A 19,458-nucleotide genomic window follows, 5' to 3' on the forward strand; every position below is an offset into this window, starting at 1 on the left:
ACCAGCTGACAGTAACTACTCACCACATGGCTTCAGCTCCTGAGGTCAGCTGAAAAATTCAGTACCTGGAGTCACAGCTGTGCCACTGTTCTGCTCTGCCTTGGAGATGGGCACGCTTCACACAGTGACAGCAAGAATCTCAGATCAAAGCAAGGTTTGCAAGAGGGAAGAAGTCATTTTGTAATTAATTTGAGGTGTCTGACCCCAAGATGAAGAACACTTTTAAACCAGAGTCCAAACAGCTCTACAGGCTCTGCTCCTTAAAAAAGCCCATCAGCTTTTCAGCCCAGAGACTGTCAATCAAATGGCAGGCCCTGTGTCTTACTTACCATCTCTCCAGCAAGGTATTTTTGCATATAAGACTTGCTGGTGCATTTTAGTAAGCTTTATACAAATAGTTTCATGTACCATAACCCGACTTGCTTCACTAAGGAATACAGGACATAGACACTTTTGCTTCGCATGGAGAAAAAAAAAAAAAAAAAAAAATCCTCTGCAGTATTAAGATGGATGCCCTCCCATTTCTTACCTTAAATAAAATTCAAAACTTATCTTTCTTTTTAAGGGGTAATTAACTAAGAGTCTCTTTGAGACCCCCACATCTGTTACTGACAATTTTCCAGATCTTATTTCCTCTTTGGCATTTACGCTTTTGTTACAAGCTGTCTCACAGTGGCACAGATAGCAGTTTTCCTTGATCTACCGGTGCTAGAAACCTATTCTAGAAAAACTGCTGAAGACTTTGTGTCTGAGGCGTGGTCTTGCAATGAAAGGACATACAGCACTGCAGTTGTGCTTCATGCAATGAAAGGCTATTGCAGTTGTCCACCACTCCATGCTTATGCAAACTTATTTTCTTCTTAGACATGAATCAGTGTAATGAGCATCACCTGTTCAGCACCAATGCACGTGAGAATGCCGACATCAGACATCAAGCACTCATAGCAACACTCAGCGCTGACTCAAGAAGCTCCACAGATTTTACTGCCCACAGGAATCCTCTCTCCACTTCCTGCATGGCACAAGCCAGAAAACTCTTTCCACAATTCCTGCGCCTGACCCCAAAGCACCTATACAAAGTTTTATCTTCTCACTACAATGAAGGGGTCACCCACTTACTCTGACAATTAACCAACCTTTTATGATCCACAACATCATACAGTATATTGTCATGGATCTTACTGCGTGTTGGCCTCCTACGCTGAAGAGCTATGAGGTCCTGGGTTCACTCTGGTGAAATTAACTCACTTTTTTTGATCATCTCATTACTGGGAAGCTCAACTTTTCTCCAGGCTGGGCTGCTAATGCTGTTTGAAACAAAACGGATACTATGCTGATTTTGTTTTGTTCTGTTTCTTTTTTTTTTTTTATAGAAACACTTTATTGTTGCAGTCAATAACCCTGTGTATCACACAACAATAACCAATTACAGTTTAAGAAACTAAAAATAATTCTGCAAGTGTCAATACTGAGAAAATGAACATACATGAAAGGATACAAAACTATACATTTAAGTTACTAGAAATTTACTAACTAAAAAATTCTGCTGAACTGTGAAGTGTCTTGTATAAACTATACAACACATGCCAGTGTAAAGTTGTTTAATGTTATACAATTACCTATCTACAAATGTTTTACCTAAGTACAAGATCAGCTGCAATTTTTAAACAGTTATCTTCTATACAAAGACAAGTGCTTTCAGTACTTCATTGGAATATACAGACACTGCAATATCTCAAAACTAGAAAATAATCACAAAAAAGGTCCTGTTTAGAAGTTTTCTTTGCATATCTAATATAATGCTGTGAAAATCCAGCCAGCAATATCCTTGCTTTTGTATTTGCCCTGTTTCACCCATATTTGAGAGGGACCCAACCAGAAACACAGACCTCCCTTTCATTGCTGGCCACAACCTCCACAGCAGACTACACTGGAAATCTGTATCTTAACACGCCTCAGCTTTAGGTGATCCGAGTCCCAGTTTGTAATAGATACTTACCCAGCCAAACACAGGGCAGAAGGAATCTGCTCCTGATACAGCACCAGCACAAGTAGGCTGGATGCCCTGATCAGTACAGGGGACACAGTAGAAGGGCTGGACAGGGAGTTACTATTGATTCCCAGGACTTCTCAGGCAGTGGGACAGAGGCCCAGCACTTGTCTAGCTCCTTGCAGGCTTGGTGTAACCTTTGTTGAATCCCTCCTGCTGAAGCAAAGCCAACCTCAATGACATTCACCAGGTAATGGTGGCAGGACTGGCCACATCATCAGAGCCCAGGGAAACATTTTAAACATTGACCCCCTCCCCAAAATACTGGATTACGATTGAAGAAACTCCTGAGAAATCATAGGAATGAATTTAACATCTCATGATCTCACAAAGTGAAGCAATCTTCTGCAGCATATGCCTGTATTTCTAACATAATGCATGTTCATGACCTGGCAGATGCACCAAACACGATGTAGCAGGGAGATTTCCTTGGCATAGCCAGTGATTTTTTGGACAGGACTTAAGAGTCAATAGCATGGGAGTCTGGTCAGATGTCTAAGCCATATCAGTAAAGGCTCTGGCAATTTAGTGAAGGGGCTGTGGTAGATGGTATTAAACCTTTATTCCCTCCTATTTAAATCTCATCTCAGGGAAGTCACAGGTAATCTGAACTAATGTTGGCGAAAGGACAAGGACCAGAAAAGACTTTATTTGTCATTTCAAAAGCTGCCAAAAGGAAGTTTTGGAATGCCTGGTGTGATGGGGGTGTGATTGTTTCCCTTACCAACATCCGGGCAGAAAGGACGGTGCTCGCCTGAGCTAGTATCAGTGCCTCACAGCTAGAAGCTGAAAACAAGTCAACAGAATCTCCTTAAGGAGAAAGAAAGAAAAAGCACCATTCAGCCTTCTTATACCACTTGATAGCACCATGCAGAAGCAGAAGACTGCAGCTCCAGAAGCCCCCTGTTAACATCAGGCAAGAATTAGCACAAGTGTGATTGGCATAAACAAAAAATCCTGACAGATGGATCTCTTCTGGTTCAAACCAGCTCAAACCAGCCCCTGCTGGTTTAAGCAATCCTCAGTAGCATAGAGAATTAAATACTATGTCTTTCTTTCAGAAAAAAGCTACTGTGGAAAGGGAACAGTAAGCAGCAACACTGGCTAAAACAATTTTATCTGCAATTATTTTTCTCCAGATGATTTTACTGGGGATGGTTTTTCTTCCCAAGTTGAAGATACATAGGGTTACAGCAAAAACAAACAAACAAAACAAAACAAAACTTCAGCATCCTGAATACACTGAACACCAACTGGCATATGTTGCATGGAGCTTCCAAAACGCCAAATGAGATTTCACAATGCTTCACCAAGAATCATTTATGACAGTGATTGAAACAGGACCAGCATTTTACAGTATGCCATACTGGTGCTTGTCAGAACATCAGTCAGACACTTTTACCTCAGATGTGAGCTGGAGCACACACAGGTTTCATACCAGAACTTGTCCATTTTCATTTCCCCTACTGGCCACAGATCAGATGAGAACACACACAGCATTAGTCTGCATCTGATTCTGTGCATCTTGCAGACATGAAAGCCATGTGCACTTGGGCATTTCAGAAGAAAATGATGAAGGTGTGTAAGACGTTATTAACCCACCTGAGTTTATCCAGTAAACCTTTTCACAGAACAAAAAACAAACCAAACCAAGACTGAATGTTATCTATCTGGGTTCTCAGAGCAGGATCATCCACAGCAGAGTTCGGGAAAGAGTCCAAGTAATTGCACTTTAAAATATGGCAGGTGTAGGCAACAAACTCTACATGCACATGGCCATGAAGATTGCTCCCCAGGTACTGGCAGGGCTTGTCTGCCTTTATCACATAAGCATGGGACATCCTGACACCTTGCACAGTATGCAAACCCATGCCAGTGCAGCTTTGCTAGAACTGTCTAGAAGTCTGTCTATTTTAAAACATCAAGAACAAAGAACCGTGTTGTTCATGAAGATCACAGGCAGTAAGCTTCAAGCATGAGATCATACAGAGGCACACACACACACTTTTCTTCTAACAGCTCTTAGTGTGTGTTCTCTTACCACAGACCCCTCTCAGGCATTATTTTTTTTAAAGATTAATTTAGAAATAAATTAATATTACATTTTAAGAAAAAAAAAATCACTGATCTCTTATTCTTTGGGATATGTTAATGCAACTAATTTTAATATGAAAAGATTATGCCCAATGAAAGTTGTACTTGAAAAGGACAAAGTAAAACCTGAACTGGACCTCAGGATTTAATTCAGTATCTCAATAAGTAAACAGAAGCTTTTACCTAACTGAGAAGTCCAGGCAACTCCTAATAACACCAGTCAGAAAATTATCATTGACTTTACAGAGATTTAGACTGGGCTCTGGTAGAGAAAGCTTTCAGATGTAGAAGCCTCATGTGCTGAGTTTGAGAGGGGCTTCGGGCCTGCCCCAGTCACACTGATGCGAGACTTTGGTTAAATGACTTGAAGATGGACAGTGGTTCAGTGAAGCAGAATGGTCAAGTAAGTGGGTAAGTCTGTCTAAAGCTCTGCAAATAGATTTTAACACTGTCCCTCTTTTCATTAAAGCTGACTGATTAAGAAGAAGTCCCAAATTCAAAGCAATAGCCAAAGCAATTCTCTGACCATGTAATTTATCACATCAGGACTAAAACCATTTTTAAACTCATACACTTAATGCAATATTTACTTCCTCAACTTTGAACTTAGTACCTCCTCTCACAATGCCAAATTCTCGGGTAATTCACACATGACACAGCACTAAAGAAGGAAAACCAATTTCAGCTGTATTGACTAAGTATCTTTTTTCCATAACAGCTCACATTTTTACCAATACACTAACAAAACCTTAACCAATGGTTTGGAATGAAAGTTGCATCAGGTATATAAGTGCAGGTCCGTTGATGACCTGACCTGTTTAAAAAAAAAAAAAAAGCAAAACCAATCCCCAGAGCACTGAAACCATTACGCATTGAAAACAAACACTGTACACATCCACTACTCCCCAAACACAAGTCACAAGTGCAACATCCTTTGAAAAAAAAAATTGTTCCTCAAAGGAAACCCAAAGAGGCAGTTTTTTAGTGTTATGTTTAGTAAGATAATGTGTGCATGTGTTGGAAATCACAGGTTGGAATTTTAATTTTTTTTTTTAAATAAGGCAAGAGGTTTACGTTTCAGTAGAATGAGTGGGGTAGAGAATGAAGAAATGTTCTGAAAATGACACATTCTTTCAAGTTTCATTCTCATTGGACATACATATTACAAAATAAAGATTTTTAAAAGTGCTATATGCTTTATGAGTCTCATCACAATATGCAAAGCATAATTTTACACCTGCTGCCTAAGACAAAATGTTAGTGGCAGTGTTAGCAGTAGATTAGACTCTAGCTTTCTCATTTCCCTCAGTGTCTGGGACAGCCTCCTTCATCCTGCTGAGAAAAAAACCACAAGACAGGAAAAAAAAGACAACAACCAACACTCTACACATCTTCCAGAATCATTTAGAGTCATCTTCTAAAGTAACAGACTCCATGAAGTTGATGACAGTTCACTAGTGGCTTGCTTAATACCACAACCAAGGCTCATTCTACTCAGTAACCTGTGGCTCTTTGATCAGCCCAGTACATGAGACGAAATGTTGAGAGGTATGCAACCATGATAACATTGACGGATACGCCAAAGGGATTTTAAAAAATTCCCACAAAACGCAAATGTAAAAAACTTCATCTGCCAGCCCTCGGCCGTTAGCCAATTTTAAAAAGGTAGAGCAGTTTGCAGTAAACAATGATATTTTAAATCTTCAAGGACATACAGAAACACCCCTCCCACCCAGCAGTCAGACGTGAAGGATTTCTGCAGCACAGTCTTCTGGCTCTGTGTAATGTGAAGAGTTTGTATCTGAATGGTGAACCCCAAGCATTTCTTTACTTTCAAAGTTTGGCTCCATTAGTGCAGGTTTTTCAAAAATATTCTTTTTGCTAGTTTCTGGACAGTTTTGTACATATATTACTCGGTTATAAGCTTTAAGTCTCTTCCATAACTGTACGTACACTTTGCATTGTACATACATGAACAGAAGTCCTCCAGTGAAACCAATAGCCACAACCACCAACTTAGTCCAAAATGGCCATTCTAGAATCCCTGGAAGAAAGGAAAAAAAACAAAAAGGAATAAATAAAAAGGACCAGGTCAATATTGGGTAGACTACATTGCATCTCTCAAAAACATTCCTTAAGGAGACTGTCACAGAGTTCCTATTTTGCCTTTTTTGTTGTTGTTTTGTTTTGCCTTTTTTCTCCCTTTAAGTTAAAGGCATGCAGGCTTCTAAGCTTGTTGAGTTCACATAACATGTTTATTCTCACCCACCAGAGGAAAAAAAGAAAAACAACAACAGAACAATTGATCCTCTGTGACTGAGCTCTTGTACAGCACTATCAGGGCAACAGCCAGTAATAACTTCAGGTCCTTTTACACCTGTTTTTACAAGAAAATTGGAACAGATTATGAAAAGAATTCTATGACATGCTTTCCTCTTGATAGCAAGATACTCAGTGACTTAAGAAGTCTGTTCCACTGTCATCACATAGTATACAGAGTCATAGTTTTTGAACTCAAAATTGAACCACTGATACCATTTAGCTTGACGTGTTCTTTATGCACAGCAGACAATTTTATCCTCATCAGACCCAGTAACTTCTAGTTGAACTAAAGCATCTCTTCTGGTGCAAAATGGGAAGCGTTGAAGATACTGAAGCGTTCTAGCAAGCTTATCTGCCATATTAAGAACAACCACCTGCACTTTTCCTGAATCTGTCTGGCTTGAACACTCAGCCATTGGATCTTGTTACATCTCTATCACCTACTTTTAAATAACAGATTACTTATTTTATACATCATCTGCTTTTACAGGTCCTGCATCCACTCAGTCTCTCTCCTCTTGAAAGATAAGCATCACAAGATGGATATGAAACCATACTGAATCGCACACTTCCAGGTTTCTCACAGAATTAGCAGCAGCACAGCAAAATCACAGCCAAGCCTTCAAAGTTTTTAACTGAAATACAGGCCACTGTTCTTCTGGAAATGCATGGTAGTGTGGGAAGAAAGAAAATATTTTAGTCCCCAAACCCAAAGGGCACTGCAACATGACTACTGATGAAATCCCACCAGTGATTAATATCTGAACCTCTGACTCACAGGTGAGCTATCTGATGCTATCTGTGGGCAGCAATAGCCTACACCTGCCACCGTGCAGACATGAATTCATAAATGTATGCACACTCTCCACACGCACCCCAGCTCCTCTGAGCACTCCCCAGATTTAGAATCCAAATGAAGGGAGCGAAGAAAGCACTGTAACAAGTACTAAATACTCCACTATTCTTCCTAGTCATGTTCATCTAATATATTTTTTTACTAAAATAACCTGGAGACTATAAATCTTTGACAGCATATGCTTTTCATTATTATATGGAAACCTTACATTGAAAGAACAACAATTTTCACCATACACAGAAAAGAGTGTTGGATAGAACAAAATCTACAAGCTTTCATTCAAAGCAGCTTCCTGACTGAAGCTATGAACAATCAAACTACAGCTAAAATGAAAAATTACTGCAAAACAGTTCTGTTTGAAGTGTGATTCTGCTCTGAAGAGAATAACAGCTCTGTGGATTTGCAGGTTTATTGATGCTCAGCTACCTCCACAGGTGATGCTCTTCAACCACAAGCTAAACATTCTCCAGCTGCTTATCAAGTTGGCATCCAATGCTCTGCAAGCCAGTACAGCTTACTTTGAAACAGCCACAATGGCTCCCAGCCTTGTTACACACCCTGTCCCTCCTATCCCCGCCTTCAGGGGGAGCTCAGCTGCCTGAGAAACCGTTCTACAACAGATGGAAATCATAGCCCAGCACACCAAACTAAATAGATTTCAATTTGGTAAGTTTACAGCTGGCATTCTGAAGAAAACCTTCTATTCAAGAAGTTAAGACATCCTTGCAGTGGGGTGGCAACCTCTAGATGAATTGCAGTGTGTCTCATCTCAGTTGCATGAATTGGAGTCCTAAGAATCAACCTGAATTTCTTCTGCTTCACGTACAACCACTAATTACAATTTCTCCAGCTGAACATGTCTCTCACAGGAAACCTGTGCTAACCCACCTCACAGATGGCTGAACAGAAAGAATAATCCTGTTAGTTTGGCTCAAAGATTTGGATTTAGGTTCCTCTTTCTTCTTCTCTTTTTTAAACTGTTCTCATTTTGCTCAGCTAAAGGTAGCCATAGCAGCAAACAAATGTTTACATCCCTATCTGCTCAGTAAGTGTTGCAGTTGAAAACTAAATCAGCTAAGCCAATGCAATTTTGTGTCTGCCACAGTGGATTGGTTCCCTTATCTGTGCATTTCATAAGTGCAAAATAAATTGCTATGAAATAGACTTAAAAGCACCCACAGACAAATTTACACCAATTTAACTAAATCATTTAAAAACTGCTTTTAGCCCAACCCAACCTCAGGCTAAAGCTGCCTGGTCTAAGTAAAAGCAGTACCTGCACACTCATGTTCTGCACCCTCTCTGCATTCAGGATCAATAATTATTCCAAGGGAATAAGTGGGAAGATAATCAGGTAACTTACCAGTAGTCTGTCCCTGTTTAATCTCTTCAGCAGTCCTGTCTATGAGGACATACAGAGACCACACAACGCAGGTGATGGCAATGATATGGAATGTTACAGAGCACATGATCTTCCTCCTCTCGCTGGCTGTCATCTGTAACTTCTCCCACTGTCAAGAAATCCAGAAGCAGAGCAAAAGATTAAGTGTTTATCACAGTTAACAGAGAGTATAAAAACCAAACACTGATAAGAACAAAAACCAGACAGCAGACCAGTTTTAGAAGTCACACAACGACTGCCCTGACCACAACACGCGCGTGATGCCTGGCAGCTTGCTCTGCTGTGACATGAACAATCGGTTCAGTACGGGAACATCAGGGCTCAGCTCTCACCTCGAGCCTCAGCACAAAGTCGTCGCACCCTGCTCACCCACACAGGCTCCAGCACAGAGGGATCCACGAGTAAGGCTGCTTCTTAGTGCGTTCATAACTGAGCAGCTGGCACCCACACTCAGAAATGAACATCTTGAAGGACAAAAGGGCTGCCTTGCTCAGGCAGGCATTCAATAACACACTGCAGTAAGAGTAGTACATGATCCAATCGTCCAGTACGTGTAAGATATCTCACTTTGTGCTGTTAGAGTCCCCCGGTGCGCAGTCAAGGCTGTTTAGCTCTCAGCTCGAGGCTGTTTAGTTCTCACCTCCTACCTCTGGAGGCTTCATTCAATCTTCACATATATTTAACGCTACTTACAGTAGCAACACCCATATTTTATTTTCAGTGTTTCAAGTGCACTTAAACACGTGCCCTAAGAATATACAGCAGAACTGGGACAACAGCTTTAGAAAGTGAGATTATGCATTAAGTTAAACCCCCAGACCTGCATCTTTCAGCAATGTCTTTACAGCCACAATAGAAACCACAAAGTCAGGTCACTGACACTGAGGAAGGATGGAAAGAATGTAGACAATTATTATAGATGCTTCTAACATAAAATATACGGAAATTTTCAAAAACAGCTTTTATTTATTTATTAACCAATGGCACCTGGAAGTTTTTGTTTGTTTGTTTGTTTTTGTTTTTAAATGCATTTTCTCTATATGATGAAAGCTTTTGCAGGTTTATTACGCATCCGTCAGTGTATTTGCTTGGAACAAAGTGTTAAGGTGTTTTGTTTTTTTTTCCCCTCACACTTCCATAAAATATATACCAGGGCACTTAAGCTTCTCATACATACCCATGTGTTATAGAGAGCTGCATTTGATGTCTCCTGAAATAACTCATAGAAAAAGTTGACTTTGAAAAAGAGGGAAAGTGTGGAAGATAATGAGGATGACCTTACTGGTATGACTGAAATCACCCATCATGTTGAATTATTGTTACCACTGCTTCAAATACAAGAATGGTTGAACCACAAAACAGAGACTTTGTGATCCTTTGTCTTACCAATAAATAATGTCTTTGGCCAGTTCAAGCCATATTTCTAAATCAGTGGGCATCCAAGTCTCATCGTGGCACAAGAACTGAAGACTTCTAGCAATGACATTAAAGATTTGGGTCATGCTAGGAAATTATATTCTTTCAACTTCCCTGAAAAAGACTAGAGAAAACATTCCCTTTGGATGCTATGTTTTAAATAAGAACTGGATTTTGTATCTAAACAAAGATGTTTAGTTTCTACAGACTCTTACAGAGTCACAAGGTCTTGCGTTTTGACTAGCTAATGCTCCTCTTTTCGGTTCTGCAGCTAGAGCTCCTCTGCTGGACTATATCTCCTGTGAACTGCTGCCATCAGAGCCACCAAACCAACCCACATCACTTCATCTCTTCCATCGATACAAGTCCACATCAGAGAAGCTGTTCTGCAAATTATTTATTCTGCCCCATCCCCAACTGAAAACTAGAATCTGGAGGCCCCTGGTGCACTGTTCTGATGACAGAGCAAATGGCATTTCACAATTACAACACTCAACATTTCTGACTTTTTTTTTTTTAAGTGTTGCTGGAACAAACAAAATAAAAAAAAAATCCACAGAAAAATCAAGTCTAGTTGTCTTCTTTTTTTTTCATTTAAATTTAAAAATGAAGCTTCCCTCTCTCTCCCCTCACTTTCACTTGTACCATGACGTGGTTTGTTCCTCATTCTCTTCCCTTTGTAACTTGCTGTTTGAACACGTCACAGGTCAATATACAGTGATGCAATACAGCCTTAAGATGGTGAGGATGTTAGATACCATTTCTACCCTACAAATAAGCACAAGCCCTATTATTTGCCCCATCCTGTTCATAATCACCAGTTCCAGACTGTTTTCTCCCCACTGATAGAATACCACAGAGGGTGAGTTGAAGATACAGAGGCAGCTTGTCTTCTGGCTGCAGCTGAACCTCTAAAGGACTCTTTAGACATATTTGAAAGGTAAATTCCTTCTTATCCTTCTACTTATCCTTCTGGCATCTGGTCTCTCTTCCATGGATGACCTGTTCAGATATAACTAATGATGCCAAATGACTCATTTCTGAAGGTGCCCAACAGATTTTTCTCACAAATACGCAGAAAATGCTTCCCCTGCCCACTCCAGGCAGAGTGAGCATAGAAGAATGAGCAGCTAATTGGCACCTATAGCACCTCTTTTTACTTGGGCTTCTCTAGAATAATTTCTTTCACATCCTATGAATGGGCAGCGCAAATAATCGTCTGTTGAAATAACAGAACCTATGGCAGCCAGTACTGGCAGCTCAGAGCTACAATGCTCTGTGCTAAGGGGCTACCAAGGAAAAAGCTACAGTTCTTCAAAGGCAATGATTTGCTGCAGTCATAAGGAGAGGTCGTCCTATCAACAGGAGATGCTATGCTATATATATTGCAAACTGCACATCTCCATTTAAAAAACAACAACAAAAAAGTGTTTGAATTATGCTCCATTTTCTGTTAGGAGTTAGTTGTGGAAACCAGACAAGTTCTCACAGTAGCTTTCAGTTGGCTGCAGTCTAGACTGCAGACCCTACATGATTTAAGATCATCATATTTGATTGTAACGTTTCTCATTTATTTGAGCTCCAGACTAAGGTTATTTCTATTAACCTCTTTCACTTTGGTAGATGTGGCAAGATTTGTCTGTGCTAAGAATACCAGTGACTTCCACCTCAAAATCCCGATGGGAAGGATTAACTGAATTTGAAAGCTTGGCGGATGTGGGAGAACAAAAAGAATTCAAGCACAAAACTGGTCTTACAACACAAGTAGTGTTTAAGTACCTATACTTTAAATCACCGGATTTATTAAAGGTATTCCTATTTTATAAAACAAAAACAGAGGTTCTAGCAACCTGAAGTACTAAAACTTAGTCACACACAAAGAAAAGATAAAACATTTATCAGTGAACCTTCTTCTACTTACACTGAAATAGGTTTTCTTGATAAAAAATGCTACAGATTTCAACCGAATTATATTCGGAACTTATGATTTAAAACAAGTTTAAACTGAGATCTTCATATTTTCAAAAGAATTTAAAAGCCATGTAGACCTCAGTACAGCAAACCAAAGCAGGTAACAGTAATATAAAGCTCAGTCTTTTTTTTAAAAAAAAAAAAAAAAAAAGCCACCAAAACCCAATACGGATAACTGCAAAGCAAATGCCTTTGTGCATTAGCTCAGAAATGCAAATGTGAAGTGAAAAAACAGGTTGCTGCATGCACATATGCATGAGCAAGCATGTATGTATGTACACTTACACAGAGAGAGCTGCAGGGCTATAATAAATCTCAACTATTTTTTCCTGTTAGACATGGGGCAATGCGACGAGAGAAAGGACTGGAACTCATCTTCAGGTTGGGCAGTTGAACAGGATTCCCACCTTGAACTCTCAAAGCAGAATTATTATGACAAAGGTTAAAGCAGAAAAAAGCTGCCTCTCAGAGCTGGATTCCATCGATGTTGAATTTGCGAGGCTGAGTGTTAAGCAATTCAAATTCTTCTGCAACTATACACAACTGACTGGACTTACTAAGGAGCCATAGCCATAAATACGTTGGTTCTGTGAGACTGTGGGCAAGGACAGCTTTCAGCATGGATGCATGTGTAACAAAGCCTACCTTTCGCAAAGGCTTCAGTTTTGTCTCCATGATGAACTCGTACTTGCACAGTTCACAGCATCGCGTATCTGAGCTCTTGATCCATTGCTGCAGGCAGGCTTGGTGCACAAAATGAAGACTTCCCGTGCAGTGACAGGGGGTAATCAAAGGGCTCTCGTCATCTCCTTCACAGTGACATATCCTGAATCAGAAGCAAAGCTGCTCATTAGAAGAGGAACCAGAAAGGATGTGAAAGAGGCATGTAATATCTATGATCACACACGGCTGTCCATTGAGGATCCGAAGACATACATATCAAAGGAATGTCTTTCGTAAAGGAGCTAAAACTAGAGAACTCCCTTGCTGCACAAGCACACACATACACGCAAAATAATTGAGTGCAGACACTGCTAACTAATAGATGAGGTGGACACACAGAGCCTAACAGAAATTTGGTATCCTTAAGAAAAAAAAAAAGTGTACAAAACGACAACCTTTCATCTACTAGAACAATAGCACTTAACTGAAAATAGCATTTAAACAAATCAGACAGCACTGCCCAAGACAAAATATGCAGAGGTACAGCTACTCACGGATTATGATCTAACACAGAGAATAAAACAAAATTTCCAAATGGATTATGAAACAGCCCACGGCAGTAACATGAAGAGTTAATTTAGCCTGGATTTTGCACAAGGGAAATGATTATTTCTGGTGCCAATTGCTAAGAAACAGAACCATGCTGCAAAGCTATAGCATCGATTTTCCTCAAATACACCTACTCTAAAAGGACTAATGGCTTTGCTCTTCAATTCCTACCTTGCAAGAGCTGCTAAGGAACAGCTCTGCAAAATTCCCAGTTTCCCTTACTGCCTAACTGTGCAGACAGAAGGGGCACCTGATACAGTGCTACTGCCAGGTGATGGCATTTGATTTCCAGCTTTAATTTATACACAGCACTTGGGCTGCATCAAACACCACTAACTCCTTCTAGCCATGTGGAAGAGGTCATGAATTGAAAGGGGGATGGTAAGAAGCTCGCTCAGGGAATGAAAATAAGTTACTAGGCATATGCGAAGTACATCCTGGCATGCTGCCATCCCTGTCTATTACTGAAATCTCTTACTGATGCGTAGCATCTTGCCTCTCACGACCTTGCTGATAGCTAGCAAGTGGGACTGAAGGAGTGGGTGGATTACAAGAGCATCTTGTTGATGACAAGCCAGTAAGGAACTAGATATTGCTGGTAACGGGGTGTAGTGGGGGAGAACCAAAAACTGGCAGGTAGTAACACAACCAGCTCCAGAAAGTGGTGTCAGGGAGGAGAAAGATTAGGACAGTAAAATACTAGGTAGAAGGACCTGACAGTTACTCCTGTACTTGGTGTCTCCTGCTCCTCAGACACATCTTGGAACTGAGATGGGGCAGACCTGCAGACAATTCACCATGAAGACAGTCCAGAGCAGCATGCTCCTACCACCTGTGTATATGACTAATCCTTTGTAGCTGGAACAAGGACACCCCATCCTTTTTGGACCCCATATTACAGACACCACATGAACTCATCACTAACACCCAGTGCTTAGGTCTCCCCTTCCACTAAGGCAACCAGAAAGCTCTTCACGAATAAAACAGCATGGTGGGATAACAAACTGGGATGTAAACGTTAAAAAACAATCCTAAGATATATGGACCAGATCTCAGAACCAATGTTCAAGCAGCCTCTTTTCCTCCTTATTCCCCACCCTCTGACACAAACCAGCAGTGGCTGTCAGGAAAACACATCGCTCATTAAAAGCCAACGAATTTTCAGCTTGGCTTTTAGTATGTGTAGCTGATTCTCTCATGATATTCCCAGTTTGGGCACTGATGAGAGAAAAATACAGCCTCAGAACCCTGAACCTGAAACAAATTGAAGACAATTTATTTGACTCCCAAGGAAATTCTTTTGTTTAGTAGACTTGTTAAGTGCATCAGAGGGGTTAAGGGAAGCAGAGAGAAGGTTGCATGCTTCAAAATGCACAAATTAAAGCAAGGTGACAGGGTGAAGGAAGAGACAAACAACACAAAGGCAGGGAAAGCAGAATGGTCACCACCGCACACAGTAGGGCTCGAAGGTAGGCGGTTCTCCAATAAACCAACCTGCAGGTATCCCCCGATGTAGACACAGGGGAGAGAGGGGGGAATTTTTCTGAGAGAGGGGAAGGGCAGTCAAGGTCACTGTCCTTCTCAACCGAACAGAGCGGCGCCCGCTGCTCTTTTGTTTTCAATTTCACTGAGGTGTTGTCCTCAAAGACGTCATCATCTCCCATATCATCAGAGCAGAAGTCCGTGCTTTCCACCAGCATGCTGGAGGATTTCTCAGCTTGAAAGTGACTGGAATAGCTCTCCAGTTCATGGAACTTATGCAGGCTGCTGGTGCTGGAGTTGTGGGAGAAGGAAAAAAGGTAACGCAACAGTTTTTTGCTTCTTGAAGTGTCATGGTCCACTTTGTCCTCCAGCAAGGGGATGTGTACAGTGCTGCGGTTCTCTGCTCCTCCCGATGCACTCGAATAGTTGGAAAGGGAAGGGATGTAGGAGTGCTTATAATTGCTAAAAGAAAGAGGCCTGAGATTCAGCGATTTCCTCTCTTTAAGATGAAATTTGTTAATCCTCAAATACTGCTCTTGAGTCGGGGTCAATTTGCCTTCTGAGCATGTTCGCTCCACATAGTCAAAGCACTCGCTGGTGCTCTGTGCCTTCTGGTCCACGTCATTGAGGGACTTGGAGAATTTCAGAGTGCAGGTGGGCTTTACATTCTTAGCAGACCTGAGTGCCTGGTCCCGATCCTGCCCACGGGAGTTTCTCTTTGCTGCATGTAACGTGTCCTGACAGATTACTGTCACAGTGACCCCTTGTGTCAGAGAGCTCTGGCAGTGAGGATTTTTCAAGACAACAGCAGACTGCACTGGACTGTGATGACAACATTCAGAAAACACTGCACTGGAACTGCATGCAGAACAGTGGAATAAAAGCACAGAAAGTAAAACACAATTACATAAGAGAACATGTAATTAAAAGTGAAGAAATGAGAATTACAGCTAGGGTGGGAATGTCATACACAGCGGGCCAAACAGTCAGTGGGATTCAATGAAGCAGTGTTAGAAAGCAGCTGAGTCAAACAAATGGGACGCTTCAGATCAGAACCCCGTGTTGCTTACTTCCCCATACACATGCTTTTTCAGTTTTGTTTTTTCTCAACTTGAATCTTGCACGAGCCTCGCTGTAGCCATGCAAATATCACACTTTACCTGCAGATGTCCTGATTGGATGGTGTAACAGAAGTCCGAGAGAAGCTATGAGGAGCTGAGATAGAGGTTGGACTTCCAGCCTGCAGTGAAATAAATCAAAGGAAAAAAAAAAAAGTCAGAAGCTGGAAGAGTTTGGTAGGCACAGCAGTCGCCTTCAGGGTTAAACACAGCATATAGAGCCAGATATCACTCTACATCCCATTCAAGGGCGAGCTGCAAGAAAGTGAGGCTTCATTGTCAAGTGCTAAGAAGGGAGGTCACACAGCCTCATCCTTGGGAGAACAGAAATCAGAACAGAAACATTTCTCCCCAAGGTCAAATTCAGCCATCTCTGGAGCAGAACCTGCCAGCTGTCAGACATTGCACAGAACAATAGCTCAGGAAATGAGCAATGCTACAGTAATTAGCATAATTAGACGGAGGTGTGTATATAGACTAGTCGTAATTGAGCTACCACATAATAGCTAATCCTTCCACTCACAATGAATACAAGAGATTAGTGACTTGTTATTTTTTTTTCTCCCCACAAGACGTCACCATCAGTAATTCAACAACCCAGGCACTATTTGGGGACGTATTTTCAGTACTAGCATATGTACACGAGCACCATCTGCCAAAACGGACCATTCCCTGAAGTACTCTTTGTACTTCACGAGGCCTTTCATCCTGCTCCTACTCTGACAGGGTCTTCCACCTACTTGCAGAAAAAAGGTGTGTCAGCAGCCACGCTCAGGGGACCTGACAAGATCACAGTGTGAAACAGAATAAGCAAAGAATTCAGAGTAAGAAGCATCCTGTCTCAGAGTTGGAACTTGATGGCCTCTTATTACAGGCCTTTTTTGCTGCTATATGCTGTGGGTCACTAGCTTCCCAAAGGTTTTGGTGAGAACGAGACCAGTGTTGATAACTGCCTTAATGGGCAGAGAATCTCTGAAGCAGTTTTTCCCATGTTCCACAGCTGCTGGATATGCTGTGCAGCTTACCCACTGCTGCAAAACTGTGCTCTCATATCCCAATTCAAACAACGGTTTATAGCTCTCTTGATCTGCCCAAGCAAAGCCTGAAAACCACGACAGAGGAATGCATTCAGCACAACAAAACTGTTTAGACCACACCACTGCATTGCATCTGTTCTTGGTACACAAGCATACACTATTACCTCTCTCGGGTCTCTTCAATTCTGTATTTAACTCATTAAAAGACCCCATGGTGTATTTAAACAGGACCACTGCGCGCTTCTACAATATACAAAGCTTGTCGAACAATATTTTCTTCTTTCTTTCTGTGAGAAGGTGGGTATGCTGGGAGACTTATGCTACTTTATAAATACAAACACAACCATCATCTTCCGTGTTACATGACTCATCTGTTAAAGTTTTGTTTCTCTAGCCCACAGCAGTGAAGAGAGCAATGTGCCTGGCATCGCATCAGGATGTCTCAGGTGCACAAGGCCTGAAAAAACGGGTATCCATTTACAGCTGGGTCTGCAAGAATCAGGAGCAAGGCTCAAACACACATCTCTTGATCTGTAGCGAGACACCTCAACTTGTTTCCCATCCTACCCAGATAGGTATGTATAGAGAAAAATAATTAAAAAGGGGATAACCTTGTTCTAGAAGGCAAACTGAACAATGTCATGACTTTGACAAAACAAATTAAACATGTAAAGATCAGTCTGCGCTTTAACCTGGAAACTATGGTTCTTATATTTTACACCACTTGCACATGCTAATGATATAGGATGTTGATCATACAGGGAAGTGAATTCAGCTATTATTTGGAATTTTTCTAGTTAGTGTCTAACCTATTCTACAAATAGTCAACTCCTACCTCTTAAAAAGAGTGCAGTAATTACTTTTTTTTTTTTTTTTATGAAAGACGAGTTAGCAAAAGAGCCGACACTCTATAATCTGGTGCGATAATTATGCAAATGAAAATTAATATGACTTAAGTAATGAATTATTTAAAAAGACATATTTAGCAATCTTCTAAAAACAAAATATTGAACCAGTAAAACAGCACATTGCATTCTGCCATGGAAACAGAGTCATATATTGCTGGAACTGCAGTGACAAATCAATTAATAAATTTGTCTGGTTTTTTGTTATGAATGTATCATGGAAGGTAACCTGCTTATAAAGAATCCACTCTCTTTACTCCTTCATTTTAGAAATGAAGCATTAAAAAAACCAACAAACACAACAGGTGTGTATGCAATGTGACAGTCTAATGGCAGATGACTAGACTGAGTGATCCAAAATTTCACTTCTGAACCCATCTTATCAGTTTCTTGATCCAAACGCCTGGTACCAAGATAGAGTGTCAAAGTCACATTGCTTGGGAAATCAAAAGGCTGGGACAAGCAAGAAATTATGAAATTTTGTTTGCATTTCAAGATTATTATTTTGTGTCTACATGCCAGCACTGCTCACAATAGCTTGCAAATAAACAAAAGCTAAAACCACAAATCCACACCAAAACAACAACAAACATACCAGAAAACCACCCATACACACACACACGTGTGAAGCAACTTTCCTTTTCCTCTTATCTTCCTGCTTCTCTTATACAGGAGGTCTTTTACTCCATCTTCAGACAAAATGCAAATGCAACCAAAAAACAAACGTAAGATAACACTCATGGAAAGGCACCACAAATTGGAACAAAATACTGGAGGAAGTTATACCCCACCCTCAGCTGAAGCTGATGTAAGCTGTGGCTACCGCTAACAGCCACGGTTCAGTGCACCTCCAGTCTCTCATACCTCCCACCTTCCTTTCCTCCCATACTTTTTGCTTGTGAAACTATTTACACAGCTGCACTGCAGATCAGATTAGGATACTGAGGTAAGGCCAAACTAACCACTTATTTTGCTGAGCTTGTTTAACATCAGTGACTTCCCCAGCTTCATTTGCCAGAGGAACATTAGTTGGTTACAGCAATGAGTCTCTAACGGTGAGAAGAACACAGAAAAATACAAGCTGCTGCCCAAGAAGTAAGAAAGCCACAGCAAAGAATAAAGGAAGAAATACCAGCAGCCCTGGATCAGAACAGGACAAAGAAGAGGTGATGTTATGGGAGAATGCAGCAGAGGTGGATCCAGCTAGCTTGTAGTACTGACAGTTCTCCCATGCAAGGCTTAGCTCTAAAGAGGTTGAGAAAATAAGCAGTCAAAGCCTTTACCATCATCCTTTATGCATCAGAAGCATCCTCCCAAGTGGTAGCACCTTTGGGTAAACTAGCTACTTATATGTGGACAGCAGTAATAGGTTTTAAAGCACTCCTTATGATAGGGGGTTTCTGCCATGCTCATTATCTGACAGGTATCCTAAGCCTGAATTCCACCCGTCTAACCCCAGAATCACTTGCTGAATCACTGTGGACTTTCATGCCCTTCACTCTGGGTGAATATCACCTCCAACAACAAGCCCTA

General features: G+C 41.0%; 1 protein-coding gene across 8 annotated transcripts in view; it reads right to left on the reverse strand.

Annotated features, from left to right (window-relative positions):
* Positions 1–1,585: 1,585 nt before the first annotated feature.
* The window catches only part of MARCHF8 (membrane associated ring-CH-type finger 8), a 95,333-nt gene continuing 77,460 nt past the window's right edge, over positions 1,586–19,458 (reverse strand). For 6 of the 8 annotated variants that reach the window (XM_040563212.1, XM_040563213.1, XM_040563215.1 and 3 more), the window contains 5 exons: positions 16,026–16,105; positions 14,878–15,723; positions 12,757–12,937; positions 8,686–8,833; positions 1,586–6,188 (listed from right to left, as the gene is read on the reverse strand). In XM_040563212.1, coding sequence (XP_040419146.1) covers positions 5,884–6,188; positions 8,686–8,833; positions 12,757–12,937; positions 14,878–15,723; positions 16,026–16,105 — 1,560 coding nt within the window. In that variant the 3' untranslated portion in view covers positions 1,586–5,883. The remainder of the gene's footprint in view (positions 6,189–8,685; positions 8,834–12,756; positions 12,938–14,877; positions 15,724–16,025; positions 16,106–19,458) is intronic. The other 2 variants (XM_040563218.1, XM_040563219.1) reach the window with 1 other exon arrangement.

Source organism: Cygnus olor, chromosome 7, assembly GCF_009769625.2.
Source record: "Cygnus olor isolate bCygOlo1 chromosome 7, bCygOlo1.pri.v2, whole genome shotgun sequence".
NCBI lineage: Eukaryota > Metazoa > Chordata > Aves > Anseriformes > Anatidae > Cygnus > Cygnus olor.